An 18,999-nucleotide genomic window follows, 5' to 3' on the forward strand; every position below is an offset into this window, starting at 1 on the left:
ATCTCATTGACATAATGCATTTCCTGGCCCCTTTCTCTAACCCCGACCATCACAAAATGATTGCCTACCCCATTCCTTACCCTAAGCTCAACCATAACCCAATTCAAACCTAAACTCTAAAGCCAAGTCTGAACTTGTGGGGACCACCAAAATGTCCCCATAATTTCAAGTCGGTCCCCGCAATGGTAGGTAAACCAGGAGAAACACACGTATGGACCCCACAATGTAGCAAAAACAAAGACACGCACACACAGAGGCAGATTAACACACCTACACAATTGGACACACGCATTCCAATTCGGGCAGGGAGCAAAACTGCATTTGCGACCTCGCCAAAATCACAGCTCAATTACGCCATCCACCTCAACTGGGGCGACCCACAACCCCCCCACAAGCACACACACCAAGATGGCATTTTGATGACTCTTTGCAGCTGGCGCATCGGTGTGTGTCTGTAGATTGGGGGGTGGGGTGCAGAGCTCGTTTGTTGCCATAGTTTCTGTCAAAGTGGGCAGGGGGGCTGCCAAGCTTGGTACCAACCAACCACAGCGCTAAACCCTGATTGGCTGAATGAAGCGAGCGGGATTAGCACGCTTTAAGCCGCCAATGTAGCGGCCTTGGCTAAATGCGTACATCCCATTTGTGGACATTACACCTACGACATTACGCCCCAGTATGAATAAAGTTATAACTAGGGACTGAAAATGAATATAAACTGAGTGGCTTGGGATTTTCTTTCCTTTTTTTTTTTTTTTTTTTACATAGCAACTTTAAGAGTTAAAAAAAAAAAAAAACACTTATTTAAAAACGTGAAAATGAAGTCAATTTAACCAGAGAAAACCCATACAAGCACAGGGAGAACAGGCAAACCCGAACCCTTGAAGCACAGAACTGTGAGGCAGACATGCAACCACTAGTGCACAGTGCCGCTATAATAAATAAAAATAAATAAATAAATAAATAAAAAACACCTGTCCAGAAATAAAAAGGTGATCCCATGTGTCACGCTTTCAAACTTACACTGTGGATCAGGATAACAGAAGATGATCCAAAAATGTGTTTGGTCAAATGGAACCCTACCGAGACGACAGATGGTAAAAGCATGTAGATGTACGCATCAATTGTGATGAAGGTGCGAAGTCAAAACAAAGCAGGTTCCCTTCATGACCCCGGGTTGCGTCGATTGCAAGCTACACGCAAGCTGTTCCCTCTGAATAATAGAATACAAATGAAAATGTCACTTTGCGTTTTTCTGCATTGTTCCTGCAGGTGTTATCAAAATAAAGTCAAGACAATGGTGCAACATTATTACGACGGCTTTAGCATACTCAAAAATCACTAAATTTCAAGCTTGATCACCAAAAATGAGCTCTGTGGCATCCGCCAGAAATCTTTGAATATTGATCCCTAAAGCCATTTCACTTAGCATTTAGCAAGATGTAATTTCATATGCTTGTCTATCATGAGTAGACCCACCAAAAAGTCATGAGAAGCCATGTGTGAAAATAAACAGGAAGTCTGCCATTTTTTGTTTGAGCACTAATTTTAGTGTAATTTTTGTCATGTCCAGGGAATCAGGCGAACTCTTGCCAGTAATTTTGTTCTATGCTACCAAATACTGTATGAACCACGTATGCTAGACAGATAGATGACAGCAAATTGTGGGAATGTTTTAGTTTTCGTCGCTGGGTGTGGTTGGAGCGTGGCCGCTAGGTTTCACTTATCTACATGAAATTTGGTCGGCATGTCTATCTAGAGTAGACCAACAAAAAAGTCAACATCTGTAAAGAAAGTGGTACAGTAGTCTACTTGTTTGCTTTGAAGTGACCATTATATTGTATATTCTTTCTTTTTTTTTTCCAATAGTAATAAGTCATTTCCACAAGTTTGAAATGACAGAAAGTCACTAAAATAAACTATTAGCTAGATTCCAATATGATAAGAGTCCAAACGTATAGAAACATCTCTCCAGCTTTAGCTACGAGCACAATAATAGACATGTTAAAATAATGAAAAGGAGAGTTGAAGAGATCTTCTTTTGCGCTCACTAGAGAACTGAAGAATTCTTCAATTTAATTTAAAATGAGTGTGTATGTGATAATAATAAAATGTGTGCGTGTGTGTGTTTTGCCAGCGTATGCGGGTGTGCACACACTCTTCTGAGCCTTCTTCACATATGGACCGTAAACAGGGTGATTACCAGACTGGGCTGGGCTCCGCCTGAACGCCACCCAGGGACTCTTTACATCATCAGCGCACTGCTCATGCCCGGCTAAACACACAAACACGCCGCCGCAATGCTAAAGAACACAGACACACACACGCACGCACGCACACGGTGCACAAGAGGGTCTCCAGGTGACCATACGCTAGCCTGAGAGGAGATCTGGTTGCATATATATACTGACAATATGCAACACAATGAAATACAGTTCGGGCTCACATATTGTGCATATGCATTGCACAAACTTTGCACTGGCACACCAACGCACACAGATATATGGCCATTTCATTGCATCGACTCCAGAGCTGCCACTGTGATATAGTGACTAGAGTGCCTGTTAGCACGATATATGCACACGCAACACACACACAGTGTGTGTGCATGTGTGTGGGTATTGCAGCGTAAATCACTAGATTTTGCCGACAACAATAGCATGATGTCAAGATAATGGAAATGGATCAATTGGAAGAAAACCATCTGATGCCAGGAATGGTTGTCAAAGAGTCCCCTAAATCACTGGCTCCTCAAACTGGGGTCTACAAAACATAACTCGGGGTCCGCAAAATAATTTGCAATCAATTATTATTTTATATCATTTAGAAAAATGCATATCTGCATAAGGGGACTGGCGGCCTATAAAACAAACATAATAAACCAATGACTACTCCGTACCTGAGCTTTGGGTTAATTAAATGCTCTGATATTATACAAATCTGTGATCTCTGCATTAATTGCTTATTTTTAACAAAATGTCTATCATTATAGGAATAAGTCCTATTTTTTTTTTTAAAGAAACAAATGTCATATTTTTTTACTACACAGTATAGTCATAGTATTTTTTATTTTATTTATTTATTTATTTTTAGAAAAGATTTTTTTTTTAAATTAATTTTACAAAAGAATGTACAAAAATAATATATTCTCAATTGGTGAATTGTGACGTTTCCCTTATTAAACGTTGACTTTGTCATATTACAACTTTATCTTGGAAATGATGTATTTTTTCGACTATACAGTGTAGTAATTTTTTTAGACTTTTTTTTTTTTAACAAAAAAAAAAAATTACAATAATAATTTATTTTCACTTGTTGACTTTTTCCAACATTAAACTTTGACGTCAAATTACAACTTTATCTTGGAAGCTGCATTTGTTAGACTTACAATATAGTCCTATTTTTTTTTTAAACAAGATTTGTTTTTATTATTTTACAAAGCAATTAAACATACTTTTTGTCACTTATTGACTTGTGACTTTGTCAAACATTAAACTTTGACTTTATCAAATTACAACTTTATCTTGGAAAAATACAACTTCTTTCACGACTAACTTTTTAACCTGAAAAAATACGTCTCTCATTCTTGTAAGAATTACAGGCCCTATTTTCATACCAAGCACAAGTCTAATTAATGCGAAGTGCAGTTAGGATTATGAGGTGGTCCTGAAGGTTCTCTGGACCCAAAAAGTTTGTAAACCATGTCCACAGTACTGACAAATAAGTTCTCTGTCATCTACTCATCCATTTTAAATATACCAATTGCTGTATTACACCTTGTGGAGAGAGAGAAAAAAAAAAAAAAGCTCGATTCATCATCTTTACAACAAGCTAAAACTTAAAAGAATGGTACCGTACATGTGCGGTATGAGCAATACGGCTAAAGGTGTGGGTAGCGCCACGCAAATGCTTTGAATATTTGCACATTTTATTTCATGCACTACTCACATTCTTAGTTGCATTGCTAATATAACAGATCAAACTCAGGGCATTTGATAATACTGTAATATTAAGTCAAAGATAAAAGGTATGTGTGCTTTTGTGTAGCATAGGTGGGCTATTTGTTGCTCTTAGAATATTTTTAACGGGGGAGTAATAAGCAGACTGGGCTTCAGCACCTGTGATAAGGGGCATTCTTTAGCCAGAGAGCTCTGATTCATGTCTTTGAGTAACTCCTTGAGGGCGTTTCTTACTGTAGAGTGGCTCCATTGCTCTGGTGGAAGGTCCTCCAGCTTAGGACAACTGTGGAGGGGGAGAAAAAAAAAAGAGAAAAGTGGGGGTAGGAGATGGGGGAGGGAGGGCATTTGAGAAGAAGATAGGAATAATGAGAAACAATTCAGATGGAGAGCAGGCAGATAGCACGGATAGCACTGATGCTATCTTGAATTAAATTATAGGAGCAGCAATTCAATGTCCGACATGATTTAATCTTCATTTAAGTGTTGGGACAATTCCCTGATATGTGGGATACTAACGGCAATCTGTGAAATCTGTGGGATAACAGTAACATCACGTGACGCGCTCTGATTAAGGTACCGTAGTTTGCCAAAACATATCAGGTGATTCTATTTACTGTGTCGTGTCTAAAACAGAAAATACTGTAATTTCAACAATAACATGCACTCAAATATTATAGACCATGATTTCTTCCCCCCCCCCCCCCCCCCCCCTTGTACTCAATTCGCTGGTAACCATGCTCAAAAATTGAAGTACAATCTGCCTCATAACTTGATAGCTTGGGATTTCTAATGTTCAGATGTTTTTGTTTTTTGTTTTGTTTTGTTTTTAAAAGTTCTTTTACTTGACATCACTTTTGGCTGTCAGCGCTCGAGCCCACAGAGATGAACAGATACCTACGATGTGACCCTTTTGAGCTGCATGCTTATAGCGTTGCTAAACTAGCAGGGTCAAAGGGCACCGCGTTTTATGCGTATGGACGACAAAAACAACCTTTTTTTCAAATGTTATACATTGATAGCACGCACGCTGACAAAACAGTAAACCTCATAATGTTCGGTTGAGAAATGAGCAAGTTATGACTTAATTTCGATATCCATGCATTGCCTTTGATGGGAATGTCGACCTCTCCAACATGGCCGACACGTAGACATGTCATTAGCCAGCTGTTACAGCTACAGGTAAATCAAGTAGTTTGAAGAGTGTATATGACAAGTAATGTACACTATATTCCAGGATAGAGGATTAGTGGGTATGAAGTGGCAGCCTGAGCTGTAAAAAAAGGAGAAGCAGCAGCACCACCTCCTCCTCTTTCTCTTTTCCCTCCTCCCTCTCTCCATCCTCTCAGTTTTCCTGCTGCAAGCGCCCCTCCAAGACAGACAGATTTCATTTGGCGCATCAAGCAGATGCATCTGGAGATTACTCCCTCGCTCTCTCCCTCTTCCTCTCTCGCTCCCTTGCTTTCATATTCTCTCTCTCCCGCTCCTGATTGTTCTGATTAGTTAATTACTTTATACAACACATCTGCTGGATTGATGCATGAATTATACATCAGCTGCATGTGGCCGCCGCCGCTGCCGCTATTATTTTGTCTTACTTCTACCTTCTCGCCGAGCTCTGCCAAAATATTGCCTACATGTCTGCGGTAGTCAGGTGGGGGACGAGGCACGTGGACAGGGGGTTGAGATAATGGGGGAAATAAACAACAAGGCGCAGGAAATGTACACACAAAGTAGATTAGCATGTTAGCTGATGCTAAATTGGTGTCGTTTTTCTCCTGTCGGGGTAGCCGAGGCTTTAAGGGAGTCAAATTTAAGATAAGTGTGACTACAAGGATTGAAATGTCGCCATAATGTTTTGATAGACAGTAATTCCCCCACTAACTCGCAGTTGAACTGTTGCAGCTCTGTAATATCTAGAAAGATTTTGGTTAGTGAAATGCCAGTTATTCTCTAAACAGTTCCTCATATTGCCACTTGTTTCAGAGCATTTTCACTGATCTTTCGAGAACCACAGAATACTGTGATCTATGACAAAATACCAATAAGCGCCAAACCTAGCAAGAGTAAACTCACTAGTTCTTTACTAATTAGCAGTAGAAAATGCGTTGTAGCCTTTTGTGAAAAGAAACATTTCAAGCAAAACAGTGACTTTGAAACTAATTTTTGGCTTTTGTGACACCTCAAACTATAAAACAACAAAAACAGGACTGAGAAAGAGCTTTTGATGACAAAATAATTTATTCACAGATATGCAACTGTGAAATGCGCCGTGAGCAACGATGACCCACCACATGGCCCGATTTGAATGTCTTTTTTACAAGCTGTTTGTCATTCACTTCATGAACTTAACTTTTTCTCACGATCACGACAACGCTTTCTACTGAAAATATAGAACGGTCACTCCTTGAGAAGCAACATTGGGGAACTTTCTCCATTTATAGACAATTTGTTGAACCGTGGACCTAAAAACCTTTAGAGCTACTTTTGTAACCTTTTCCTATTTTCGACAATTTTATATACAAAGTCCTGACATCAATCCAATTGAGATGACTTCAAGAGACCTATTCCCAGCAGGCATCCCAAGAATCTTGCTGAGCTGTATGAGTTTTGCAAAGAGGAATGTTCCAAAATTCAGCGTGATCGTTATGCACGTCTGATCTGCAACTCCAGTAAACAATTGGTTGAGATTATTGCTGCCAAAGGAGGGTCAAAGTGTTATTAAATCAAAATGGATGGATGGATAGAGGGTTCACTTACTTTTTCCTCCCTGTCCTGTGAATGTTTGTTATGCTCTATAAAAAAATATGAAAACCTATAATTGTTTGTGTGTTGTTAGTTTAAGCAGAACGTTTTTTCCTTGTAATTTAGTTGAAGATTAAACCACATTTTATGACCAATTTTTGCTGATATTTAAGAAATTCCAAAATGGTTCACATACTTTTTCCTCCTACGGTATTCCATAACATAAGCAAGAGAGTATTGACACCTTACACACACACATACACACGCACTAGTCATTCAAGTGCATTCATGTTCTTTCAATGGTTATAGCGCTATTGAACACCACTGTTAACCCTCTTGTTATGGTGTGGGTCAAATTGACCCGATCTATAGTAAAAAAAAAAAGAAGAAAAAAAAAAGAAAAGAAAAACAATCGAGAAAACTATTTTTTAAATTATAAACCTATTTTATTTTATTTTTTTTTTACCAAACTTATTTCTTAATTTTTAAACACCTTCCCATACATTTTACATGAACTCTCTTTACCCTTTGATTTAAAGTTTAAAACACACACACACACACACACACACACACACCCACAAAAGTTTAGGAGAAAACTTTGCTGGCTTTTCATTTTATTTTTCTATATTTCAAATGAATCATCTTAAGTTATATATAATTCATTAAAATAAAATGTTTTTTTTTTGGGTTAATAAGAAAATATATTTTGATTTGTGCTTTGGATATTTTTTTTTTTTTTTTTTTTTTTTTTTTTTTATAATTGACACCGAATGAGTATCATTAAATGGTGTCTTTATGACAGCAGTCATTAAATTTATTTACGGATCACTTTGGAATTTGTCTGACAAATATCATCACATGACACAAAAACATTTGTCTGAATCAGATAACGGAGGTTGGAAATGAGTCTAAAAATGTCACTTGCTCCCTTAATCCTTTTATGTTATTAAAAGAAAATAAATATTTTAAAAATATTTTATTTTCAAACAAACATTAAATAACTTGTTGTGCTGCCTTATTTCTGTTTGTTTTTTTGCATTATTAAACATAACAGTCTTAGGATTTAAATTAGAATGTAACCATGTGTGTCTGTTTTACATGTTCTCCTAAATCCTTAAAGCCCCAGTGTGTAGCTCACGACCGCCATCTATCGGTCAAACAAGATAATGCAATGATTTTAAGCACACGAACTACGGCGTCCCAGAGAGACCCTACTTCAACAGCCTACCACCAATTTCACCGGAACAGAACGCAAACAACTTCTGGTATTCCCTCGAGTGATGACGTAAGTGAATTGCATTTGTTAGACATACTGTACAGATCCCTAAGAATTGTGATTTAGTCATTTAATTTCAGAATTAATATTTTTGTCGGCATTGTTTGGAAATACTGTACGTCAGCTAATGATAATGGCTATCTATGTTCATATTTGTTAGTGCAACTAAACCATGCAACAGAGAACACACAGTTATGTTATACGTTTTATAGACATGTGGACCATCTCAAAGGGGGCGAGAGAGACGACGAGGAAGAGAACGCGGTGCCTCGTAACGTACAATTATGTCATCATGGAAAAATAATTCCATTCGAGCATGCATGTGAATGGCTCAAAACATACCTTTGCTTGGAATATGTGGTATTTAGATTACATCGTTTGCTGATATGTTTAGTATATCGTGCAAAAATAATGGTGTTAACTGAACGACACATCTGCAACTCAGACTCGTAAACCCCCCCGTGTCTTGTTGCTACTAACCACTCAGAAAAGTGCTGCTTACAAAAACATTTGAAACCCTTTACTCAGATATCGATTTGTCACCATGTTGAACAATTTTACCTAATAAATATCACTAAGCAACTTAATTAGTTTTGATTGAAGATACAACAGCTTCCTTGTACTTCGATGTGCAGGAATTTACATGGCTTTCACAAATAGTCTTGCTCATATAATAATGTACTTCATTGGCTCAGTGACTTTCAGTTCATTGTTTGGTACCTCATCTGACATACAATTGTTACCTTCTTGCAGAGACTCGTACAGGAAATGACCATGGAGGAACATGAAGATATCCAAGTCCAGCTGATAGACTGACACCAAGAAATACTTTTTGACACATCAGCACCACCATGATTTCCTGTACCTGGATCCCACATCAGCACCACCATGATTTCCTGTACCTGGATCCCAGACTGCAGCACCTTGGTGGACTTGTAGCAAATAAGTGACACTTTCCCAGATCCTTGAGGACAATACAAAGGTTTTTTACCTGGCATATAATTAGTCCATGTCTGACACTTGTTGTTGTAGTTTGTATAACTTGTATATTGTTGTTGTGTGTTAATTTGTACATTTTGAATAACTAAAAAAATACTATTTCCTTTGGCGTCAACATGCAGTGTTCATTCGACACCTAACCTAACACTATTTTACATGACCAGAAATGTAAAACATCAAAAGCCTGGAGAATTATTATAAATGCTTGCAATGACAAGGAATTCTTCATTGGCCAATGAATGTAAGGTACAGTACATGAAAATGAATGAATAAAATAAAGTAAAATAAAAGTCTACATGAAATGAACATATTAACTAAAAAAAAAAAAAAAATGCTGTTAGAATATAATGAGCTACATGAATTGCAGTTGTTCCAGAATTTTACCAATACGCTGTGCATTTCAAAATATGGAAAATAGACATACAGGTTTGGGCCAAAAGTAGTGTTACAGAGCAGGTATGTGTTGTACACAGCTAAAATATCTGATTAACTCAATACCATGATGTTTTGTTTTTTGTGTGTGTGTGTGTGCTGACATTGCCCCCCATTAACATTGCAACATTCCTCAAACTCTCCCGAACACAGTATGATCTGTAACACTACTTTTCGCCTACTCTATGATGTTATTGGGGCAAAATTAAGGAAGGCTTGTCCATTGATTGTGTGAACAGACTGCAGTAAAAATGAAGTCACTTCAATGTTTGCTGGTTTTATTAAGTTTGACATGCTCCTTGACTGCACAAGTACATGTTATGGAGTGAGGGCATGTTCCCACCAACGATGATATCATATTCTTCAAAGGCTTGCTGAGGAAAGTGAGGGAGGAGTCACTCCATGGCTTCAGACACCTGGTCAGCAGGTCCTGTGTAAAACAAGTGGTGCTTGTACATGTGACCATTCCGTATTGCTTCACACAAAAAGTTCATGTAGTGTGCAATGCCGTCCATATGTAAATGACATACCAAGACGTCGGCTGACTTCAGTTTGTTGCAGCTCAGATATGGTAGGTGGAGATACTGGTGGTACAACACCGAAGCCTTCTGGGGTCCTCCATTCAAGTGTCCTCATTCGGGGCATTCCAATATGGCTGCTGACTCTCCCCTTGATATTTTTTTTTCTTGCAGGTCGGTGATGTATTTAAACGGTGCATGAATGCTTGTATACATCAGAATATGGTTCTGGAACCCCTCAAGTTTGGCTGTTGATCTAGTGTGACACAAACAAAAACACAATTATAAAATAAAATAGAATAATTGATGATACTACTATATGTCACCAACTTTCCAACAAAGCCCCCAAAATAGAGGTAAGATCTTTAGTTTTTGGGCCCAAAACATTGTATTAGCTAGATAAAAGTAACTTGACTGCATACTGCATAGAATATGCAAAGGCTGCTTGCTTGTCGAATTTCCGTGGAAAACGTGGCAGCCTGTAAATTCTTGTGCACCCAATTACACAATGGACCAGTACACACTTGAGTGAGAGAGTTCAGACTCTAGCAGTGCTTACGGTACAGCCAGCATTTAAGTCCAGAAAGTTATTCCCTGCCGAAAATTAATTTCGAGAACCCTATTTTCACCAACCACAACGAAAATAATTTTCAACTCCTCCACTAATACAGCATGCTTTAGATTCTCTATTGAAGTTATGGGCAAATATACCTCCGAAATCACAGTTACATTACATTACACAATAACTTGCGCATTTACTCTAAATATAACGTGCCAGCGGGAATCTTTTTTTTTTTCAAAGCAAGTAGCTACATAACGAAATCGTTCGAGTGGTGCGGAGTTGCTAATCAACAGATACAGTGATCGTAAAACAAAGGTACGAACATCGTATTAATTAGTACGGAGTATACTTTTTCTCTCGCTCTCAAAATGTAAACACAAATGTACTCTTACTTACCGGTCAAGTAGAAAGCAGTCGAAGGCACCGGCACGTCCCAAACCTAGTCTGTTCCTCATTTCTCTCCATCTGGCAAATGCGGCTACAATATAAACTCTTGTTTTGTCGCGCTGAAATAAAATAAATTCCCAAAGTAAGTGTGATGCTTGATAATGCTCTCTTCGGGGACCGGAAACTCTTCTTCTTCGTGGACATGCGGTCGCCATACAAACCGGAAGTGCGTTCCAAAAACGCGTTAAGAAATGGAGCGCTGAAATTTGTCTTTGACGGCACCCGTAGCAGAAAGATGGCGGCGAAACATGGCAGACACTAGCAGGCGAGGCGCGGACATGTAAGATAATTTGCGATTTCTAGACTAACCGTTATATTTTAAAAAAGTACGTTTATGCGATACAACATATCTTTTTACATACTACTAACACAAACAATTGTTTTTTTTTTCGAATGATTTATTATTTCACCACTAGATGCCACTGTATAATACTGAGTGTACCTTTAAGAACGAGCTAAAATATGGCTTCGGATTTTGTCCATCCATATACATTCAATGTAGGTGTGAGGCACACACACAAACACACTTATATATGCGCACACGCACACACAATCATCCAAGTGGCACTGGTGTTGAACCAGTGCCAGCTGCACACTAAGCCAGTGTTCTGCAGGCCTCTGGAGATCTGCTCTCCCCTTTTTTTTTCCTATCACTTCCCTACCTCCTTCTCCTGCCTCCCACCTTCATCAACAAAGACACACACGCACGCACGCACACACAAAGCAACAGCAGAAACACAGAAGGTTGTGTTTATTTCCAGCATGCTGGCCTTGAATGCATGGATAGCCATCCTCCTCTTCCTCACTTCCGTCTCCCCTTCGGGTTTCTCTAGCCACCACAGCAATTTGCTCTGGAATACCCAGCATGTGTGCGTGCGTGTATCTTAGTGTGTGTGTCCTAACCTGTGCAGCTGGATCTTGAGCGTGACCACGTGGTAGACGTCCTGCAGCATGTCGGCCACCGTGGCGTCGGGCGCGTCCGTCACGTATGAGAGGGGAATGGGGTTCCACTTGCCCACCTGAATCATACCTGGTGGAAAATCCAGGCACAGTGAGTACTAGCCACATTCAAATATCACAGTTAGGTTTAGTTGTTTTATTGTTTCACCAGGGGTTGTCTTCTCCTAGTACTTATATGCCAGTCAAAAACATTTTGTATGGGCGATAAGAACATATATCAAACGTGGCCCGTATAGTTAATAAAGTATTTACAGAGACAGTTTGAAAAGTCAAAACTTGCAAATTAATCCCTGAAAGAAAAAGGGGGAATATATATATTTATATTAGGGGTGTGAATTGCCTCGTACCTGACGATTCGATTCGTATCACGATTCACAGGTCACGATTCGATTCGATACCGATTAATCCCGATACGAATTTATAAGTCGATTGTTGCGATTTTTTTTCATTCAAATTTAGAAAATACTAATCAGTAAGCTTGTAGAGTGTAAGATTTATATGAAAATTTATTATTTATTTATCTGAAATTTCAGTCTTATAGAGGTTGTAATCTGTTTCATGTATAAACAGCATTAAAATAAAATATTAAGGCTTAATGTTCCGTTCATATAACATTCTTCCATGCTTAAGGTGTGAATCCTAAAAAAAAAAAAAAAAAAAAAAAAAAAAAAAAAAAAAAAAAAAAAAAAAAAAAAAAATCGATTTTGCCTATTATTGAATCGATTCGAGAATCGCGCGATGTAGTATCGTGATATATCGCCGAATCGATTTTTTTTTAACACCCCTAATTTATATATATGATCCGTATATGAATTAATAGTAAGTTTGAATTGCAAATATTTTTTAGTTGCCTATCATCACTATTTTCGTACAAAATCTAACTAAAATCTTTCAACACCAACAAATTAAATGTAACTTGTGCAAACCTCTTCATTGACTTGCTCTACTGTATGCACACTATCGGTGATTAATGGTTGCCTTAAGTGCGTCATTCCGTGACTTTCACAAGCATAAATGCAACAAAAGCGAGATTTATGCAACAAAAGCGAGAGGCTCAAGAGGCCACGACAGCGCTTACCTTTGGCCTGGGCGGCTGAGCTGTGCGAGTAGCCTAGCGAGAGCAGCGCCATCTCGATGAGCTGATTGAAGAGCATGTCCTTGCGCACCAGCACAAACTCGGCGTGCTCCTCTTTGCTGTCAAAATCCATAGGATTCTCGTAGTGCTCCACCACGCAGAAGACAGGCAGCATGTTGCCTGCCGGGCATACACACACATACACACACGCACACGGCAAAACGTCTTTGAGCGATTGCCGTCTATGCACAAAGGCCGTGTGAAGATCATAAAAAGAAGAATTTTTCTTCTTTTATGGGACAATTTTTATCTCGACTTGACCCGTCGCCTATTTGTCTCATCGCCCAGAGTGAGGAATCAAACACTTTGGCAGGAAAATAACCTGCGCAGTAACACACGCTGGAGCTCATTTAAAGATGTGATAGTCGTTTTTGATGTCGTTATTCAGGGTAAAACGGGTTTGGACAACAGGAATGTAAAAAGGGGAGAAAACACAATGTTTCCACTATTTTGATCTCTTCGGACTTTGTTATGGACGGCTGGCCCTGGCGACATAGCCTGCGATCATAAATTAGGAATTGTTTTTTGCAGATTCAATTAGCGATTAAAAATTATTTCAGGGTGACGTATTGATGTTGATGTGCAACTATATATGATAGAAAAATAAGGTATAATACTAACTTGAACATATTAGTCACCTTGGAGATGCGAGGATTCCGCATGACAGCGGAAGTTCATGTAAACAGCATTTTGATACATCAAAATGAACATCATGACAGTTTCTTGTTAGATGGTAGACGACAAACCATTTTGGATTCTGGGGCAGAGGCAACGGATCTATTGTGACTCAAATCACAAATAAAAGTGGAAAATTTGAGGGGGGCGCCATTATTTTTGTTTTATTTTGTTAGCGGGCTACTTCCTAATTCTTGCAGAATGACAAAACGACGGGACTGAACCATTTTGAATTCTGGAACAGGGGGGGAGAGTTCTATTGTGATTATCGAAACTGGAAAAACAAATCTAAAAAAGGTGAAAAAAATACAAATTTCTCTTTTGCTTTTGGTTGCCGGAGAACAAAACCATTTTAGATTCTGGGGCAGGGTGAATGGTTCAATTACGATTCAAAGCAAGCAAAACTGGGGGAAAAAAAAAAAATGTAGATTTTCCAAGTGTGTCAGTTAGTCTAATTCCTAGTTCTTGGAGGAAAACAAACAACGGGACCACACTATTTACTAGGGCATACCTAAGAGCATTCATGAGAAACTTCTATTGGTACAATAGAAGTCTCATTGTGGGAATACACTTGGATCCTTGTGCAAACATGGCTCTAAGTTCAAATACTGTGCAAATATCACCACAGGTGCAAATTAATATAGAAAAAACAGCACTCCCAAAACCAAAAATGTACTTTGAAGCGCACTGCGGTGAAACGTTAAGTCCATGAGACCACGGCCATGTTCTCACACTATTGTCCTCTTCCCATTAAACTGGCATGGCGTCCTAATATTTTCCAATCCCTGGCATTCCAGAAGATGCGCGCAGAGCCCTGGCAAAACAATCAATCAGCCCACAGATGCCAGGGAATGTGCTGAAAGGGCTGCTTTTCCTCCTGCCTCGATTTTAATAGATAAAGATCTAACAATAAAGACTGCTGTGTAGGTTCATTTGAGAGGGGCGGGCAGGGGGGGGGATCAATACCGGCTTTGTTTCCCGGGTAGCCTGCAGACGGGCGGCGGTAAATATTGTTCCGGCGCACGGACACAATGCCCGCTGTGGGCCCTCTCGACAAGGCTTCGGCGAGGCCCTTCTGCCATGGATGATGAAGGTGAGAAATTAGGCTCTCTCAGCTGGAGTGCCCGCAATCGCAGATTTAAAAGGAAAAGGGAAAAAACGGCACATCCGAGGACGCCTTGCCAGCCAACAATGGTCAAACAAACCCAATTTTTCAACATAAATGAGGAAATAAGAATAAGACAAGCAGAAGAAGTTTCACTTCATATTTTCGTAACCAACATTTCCTAATGTTTATTTTTACACTTGAATTTTGTTTCATTTTCTCTTTAAAATGGGCTAAAAGTTGCACAATGATTTTAATCGCAAAAAAAAAAAATCAACATTTAATTTCAACTAAATTAAATCAAGGTAAACAGATGTTCAGAAAAAGCATTTGGAAAACTTATTTGGAGGACAACAATTTCACAAAAATAATTGTATGGTCTCTCCACAGTGTATCGCAAGTTTTCACCTATCAGGGACAGGTCCAATACATACCCCCCGCGATAAATGAGGGTTTAGTGCTCCAAAGCGTTGGGCTCAAAGCAATTCCTGTCGCGGGCCCTCTCATGAAGGTTTGGCAGGGGCGCGGCACGGCTGCTGGGCTCTCCTCGCTCCTTCCACTCAGAATGATGAAGGTGAGGAATTAGGCTCTCTCAGCTGGAGCGCCACAGTCGCAGATTTAAAAGGAGCGACGGCGAGGAAAAAACGGCCCATCCGAGGACGCCTTCGCAGCCAAACAAAGCCACTGTACTCGCGCCAAGTGCAATAATGACTCGGAACCTGCAGCTTTTCCAAACTCATTTCAAAAACAAAACATCGTAACTATTAAGAAAAAGCACCACCTCTTTTTGGACAGCTTTGGCGGGGTTAAAGAAAAACGATGTCATAATCGCAAAATGGCTCTTGGAGGATGGGGAATTTGCAGGCGGATAAACAAAAAAGCTGGAGGAGTTTGTTGGAAAATTCTACACCGACTTTATTATATTACATTATTATATTGAGGAGGTAAAAAGTAGTTATACAATAGTACATATGATGAATGTATTTTTTTCCATTTATTTCTGTTTGCATTTAGTATATTTCATTTTCACATATTTTTCTTTGCAGCCCCCTGTATATAAATGGAAAAGAAATGTATAAAAATTAACGCCCGCAGGAGAATTTTATCCCCCAATTTTTTCTTACATTCAAAGATAAATAAATAGATAAATAGATAGATAAATAAATAAATAAGATAATGTGCATGCAAACCAAAACATTTTGTTTGTCTTACAATTGTTAGGTTGTATCACATTTCATCACTAGTTTAGAGCATTTCTTTGCAAGAAAATAAAGGTCCATTTTTGTTTTTGGGTGTCTGTTTTCCAGACTTGTAGAATCAATAAAAAATGGAGATAATATAAAAAAAAAACTAATACCAGCAGAAGAATATTTATCCTCTATTTTGTTAGGTTGAGAACCTCCTTACTCATTAAAAAAAACAACAACAAACTATTAACAAAAAAACCACCTGTTTTTGGACAGCTTTGGCGTATTGAAAAAAAAAAAAAATGAAGAAAAAAACAAAAACAATGTCATAATAGTAAAGTGGCTTTTGGAGGACGGGAAAGTTGCGGGCGGGTAAACAAAAAAGTCGGAGGAGCGATGACACAGCAGCAGCTATGCAGCACGACACAGGGATGATTCTCACAGTGCTCCTCTGTTTGCCATTGTCTGCCACAATAAGTGTGTGTGCGTGCGTGTGTGCGTGTGTTTGCATGCTGCGATGACTAAAGGAGCATTGTGACGAGGGTTTAAGAGTTTTGGAGAGCATGCATGCAGGCACTGGGGACTGTGGTAGGAGGTAGATGAGGGCTAGCTTGTTGCACTCAACTTTAACTGGCAATGAGTGTGATTGGATTAAACTCAGCAGCCTTTTTTCTTATTAATAGGCCGAATCTTTATTAAATCTAAAAATTGCACAAAACCCAGCTCATCACACTTTTCCAATTAAGAATAAAGATAAGCCTGTTTACATAAACCAGTCTGGATTTTGTGTAATCCTAAGTGAGTCACAGCGTATCAATTTTTGGCATCTGTCCATTGCGATAATGTAGCCAAAAGGTCATGTTCAAAGCCGTTCTCAGTGCCACGCTATGATGTCACGCCATTTTCAAAAATCAATGATGTATCTTGTCGTTATCTTCAGCCATACAATTGCATCAAATATGATCAATATTGCCATTGTGGACTTTGGACTTCTTGCTGCAAATTACATAACTATTCTAAATGGACATTTGGACGCTGGACAATAGATTTCCTTTTCAAAATTTTTTTTTTTTATGTTGAATTATGTGAAACTCGATTAAATTTATTTCTTCATTGGTTACAGTTGAAGACCACTGTGAAGTGCATTCGGAGATTTGTTTCTAAATTGATGTTTGAAGATAATTGCCGAAAACATGGGCCAAGATATAAAACCGCATAGTATTCAACTGTGGAGATATTGTGTTGATGTTTAGTTGTAGCTAAAACGGCACCCAGTGACTTGGGCCCTTGGCCTGAGTCTCCCTTCCCCCATTGTATAAGAACTTGAGTGCCTTAATGCCAACCCTAAACCTTAAACACTCTCTCAAACCCTAACCCTTGCCAATTATTTCACAAATGCTCTAATGTGATGCTTTTGCTATTTTCTGAAAACTATTGCGACAATTTCCACCCCTACCATCGGCACACAGGATTTAGCTTTCTAAACTGTATCGTAAAAATGAGTTCACGCTTTGCAGGTTTGGTTTGTTTAAAGGACTCTGTTGCAATGTCTCAGATAGCGCTAACATTATCATTCAAACCTTGGTGCACACCGCGACTGTGCAAGAAGATAGTTGCAAACAAAAGATGGCGCAAATTTAAATGTGAACCAAAGACACGCAGCAATATTGAAGTGATGGAGGAAAGCATTGACAAATCCGAAATAGTCCAGTATAGTTGTTGGAAGTGTCTTATTTGTTTGTGTAGCGGAGTAGCTCCCAGCGCTTTTTCTAAATATGTAAATTTATTTAAGAAGCCGGCATCGTTCCGCCATATGAACACATACAATGAACTACTGTATGTCGCTAACTAGCAGACAATGTTTAAAGTTTGTAGTACAGGGCTGTCACTAATTAATATTTTCCACAATACATCATTCTTTCAATTATTCCATCAACTAATCAATTACCATTTATTAACTAATTATTGTTAAAAATCTCCAACTTATTAACTTATAATTATTATTTTCAACACCTGTTAGAGGGATAATGTAAACCCTTATCCCTTTGACAGATGTTTAGTTTAACATAGCTTACTTTAACCACCAGGATCCATTCATCGTACCCTGGCATGTGGCAGACAGAACAAGTTTTTTTGTTTATCTTTTTGCTTTTTTTGTCCTGTGAATCCATAGCGCATTATGTCAACCTCTTCGTACTAGCTAGCGCTAAGCTAGCAAGGAAGTTTGTCTCGTTTTGACGCTGACAACAATACATTCCCATTCATTTGTTGCGAGTCATGCACAGCTCTAGTTGTTACTGAGGCCCGCGTGAATTCTCCATGAACCAGAGACGACAAGTAAAAAGCAACATACCGCGTTTGTGGCAGGTCTTCAGCAGGTGATTGGCGGGCTTGTAGGGCAGCCCGGCCAGTTTGGCGCCAGTGCTGCCCAGCCTGGCCCTCCCCAGGGGGCTGCCGTTCTGCTCCATGCGGGGCAGCTTGGCCGGCGGGGGCTTGGCCTCGGCCAGGCTGTTGACCAGCTCGGCGTTCTCCTTGCCCAGACACGTCTCGCTGAGATGGTCCATCATCATCTCAGCAACCCTCGACTCGCTGCGGTCACCTACGGAGACAGTGGGAGAGATGTTAGCGCAGGGGGGTCAAATCTGTTTTATGTGGCGGGCTACGACTTATTGTTGCCCTATGTTAGCATAGGCTCTGTTAGCAGTGTGAGCTAACTGCCTTCGAAATGGTTCCTTACCACGGGAAACAATCTAAAATCTTTATGAATCTGCCTCAGCACTTTTTCTGCTTGCTATTTTGCAATATGTTACCATTACATCAATTGTCATTACACATAGTAAGGGGAAAATGTAAAATCCTTATCAATGTGCCACAGCACTTTTGCAAGTTAGGTTTTTATTATGCTAATTGTTAGCATAGCATCTGTTAGCATGGTATCGATACTCATTTGAAATTATATGGAATATAAGTGGAACATTTTAAATCCTTATGTGCCTTTGTGTTTT

At 39.2% G+C, this 18,999-nt stretch overlaps 1 protein-coding gene and 1 long non-coding RNA gene across 6 annotated transcripts in view; both read right to left on the bottom strand.

Moving 5' to 3' along the window:
- The window catches only part of satb1b (SATB homeobox 1b), a 99,937-nt gene that overhangs the window by 36,826 nt on the left and 44,112 nt on the right, over positions 1 to 18,999 (bottom strand). For 4 of the 5 annotated variants that reach the window (XM_077527550.1, XM_077527551.1, XM_077527552.1 and 1 more), the window contains 4 exons: positions 18,348 to 18,593; positions 12,971 to 13,147; positions 11,836 to 11,962; positions 4,116 to 4,239 (listed from right to left, as the gene is read on the bottom strand). In XM_077527550.1, coding sequence (XP_077383676.1) covers positions 4,116 to 4,239; positions 11,836 to 11,962; positions 12,971 to 13,147; positions 18,348 to 18,564 — 645 coding nt within the window. In that variant the 5' untranslated portion in view covers positions 18,565 to 18,593. The remainder of the gene's footprint in view (positions 1 to 4,115; positions 4,240 to 11,835; positions 11,963 to 12,970; positions 13,148 to 18,347; positions 18,594 to 18,999) is intronic. The other variant, XM_077527553.1, reaches the window with a different exon arrangement.
- Positions 9,508 to 11,819, bottom strand: LOC144022619 (uncharacterized). Its single transcript, XR_013284377.1, has 3 exons — positions 10,882 to 11,819; positions 9,936 to 10,179; positions 9,508 to 9,835 (listed from the first exon to the last, which is right to left on the bottom strand). It is a non-coding gene; the product is annotated as an uncharacterized LOC144022619 (long non-coding RNA).

This window comes from Festucalex cinctus, chromosome 7 (assembly GCF_051991245.1).
Source record: "Festucalex cinctus isolate MCC-2025b chromosome 7, RoL_Fcin_1.0, whole genome shotgun sequence".
Classification (NCBI taxonomy): Eukaryota; Metazoa; Chordata; class Actinopteri; order Syngnathiformes; family Syngnathidae; genus Festucalex; species Festucalex cinctus.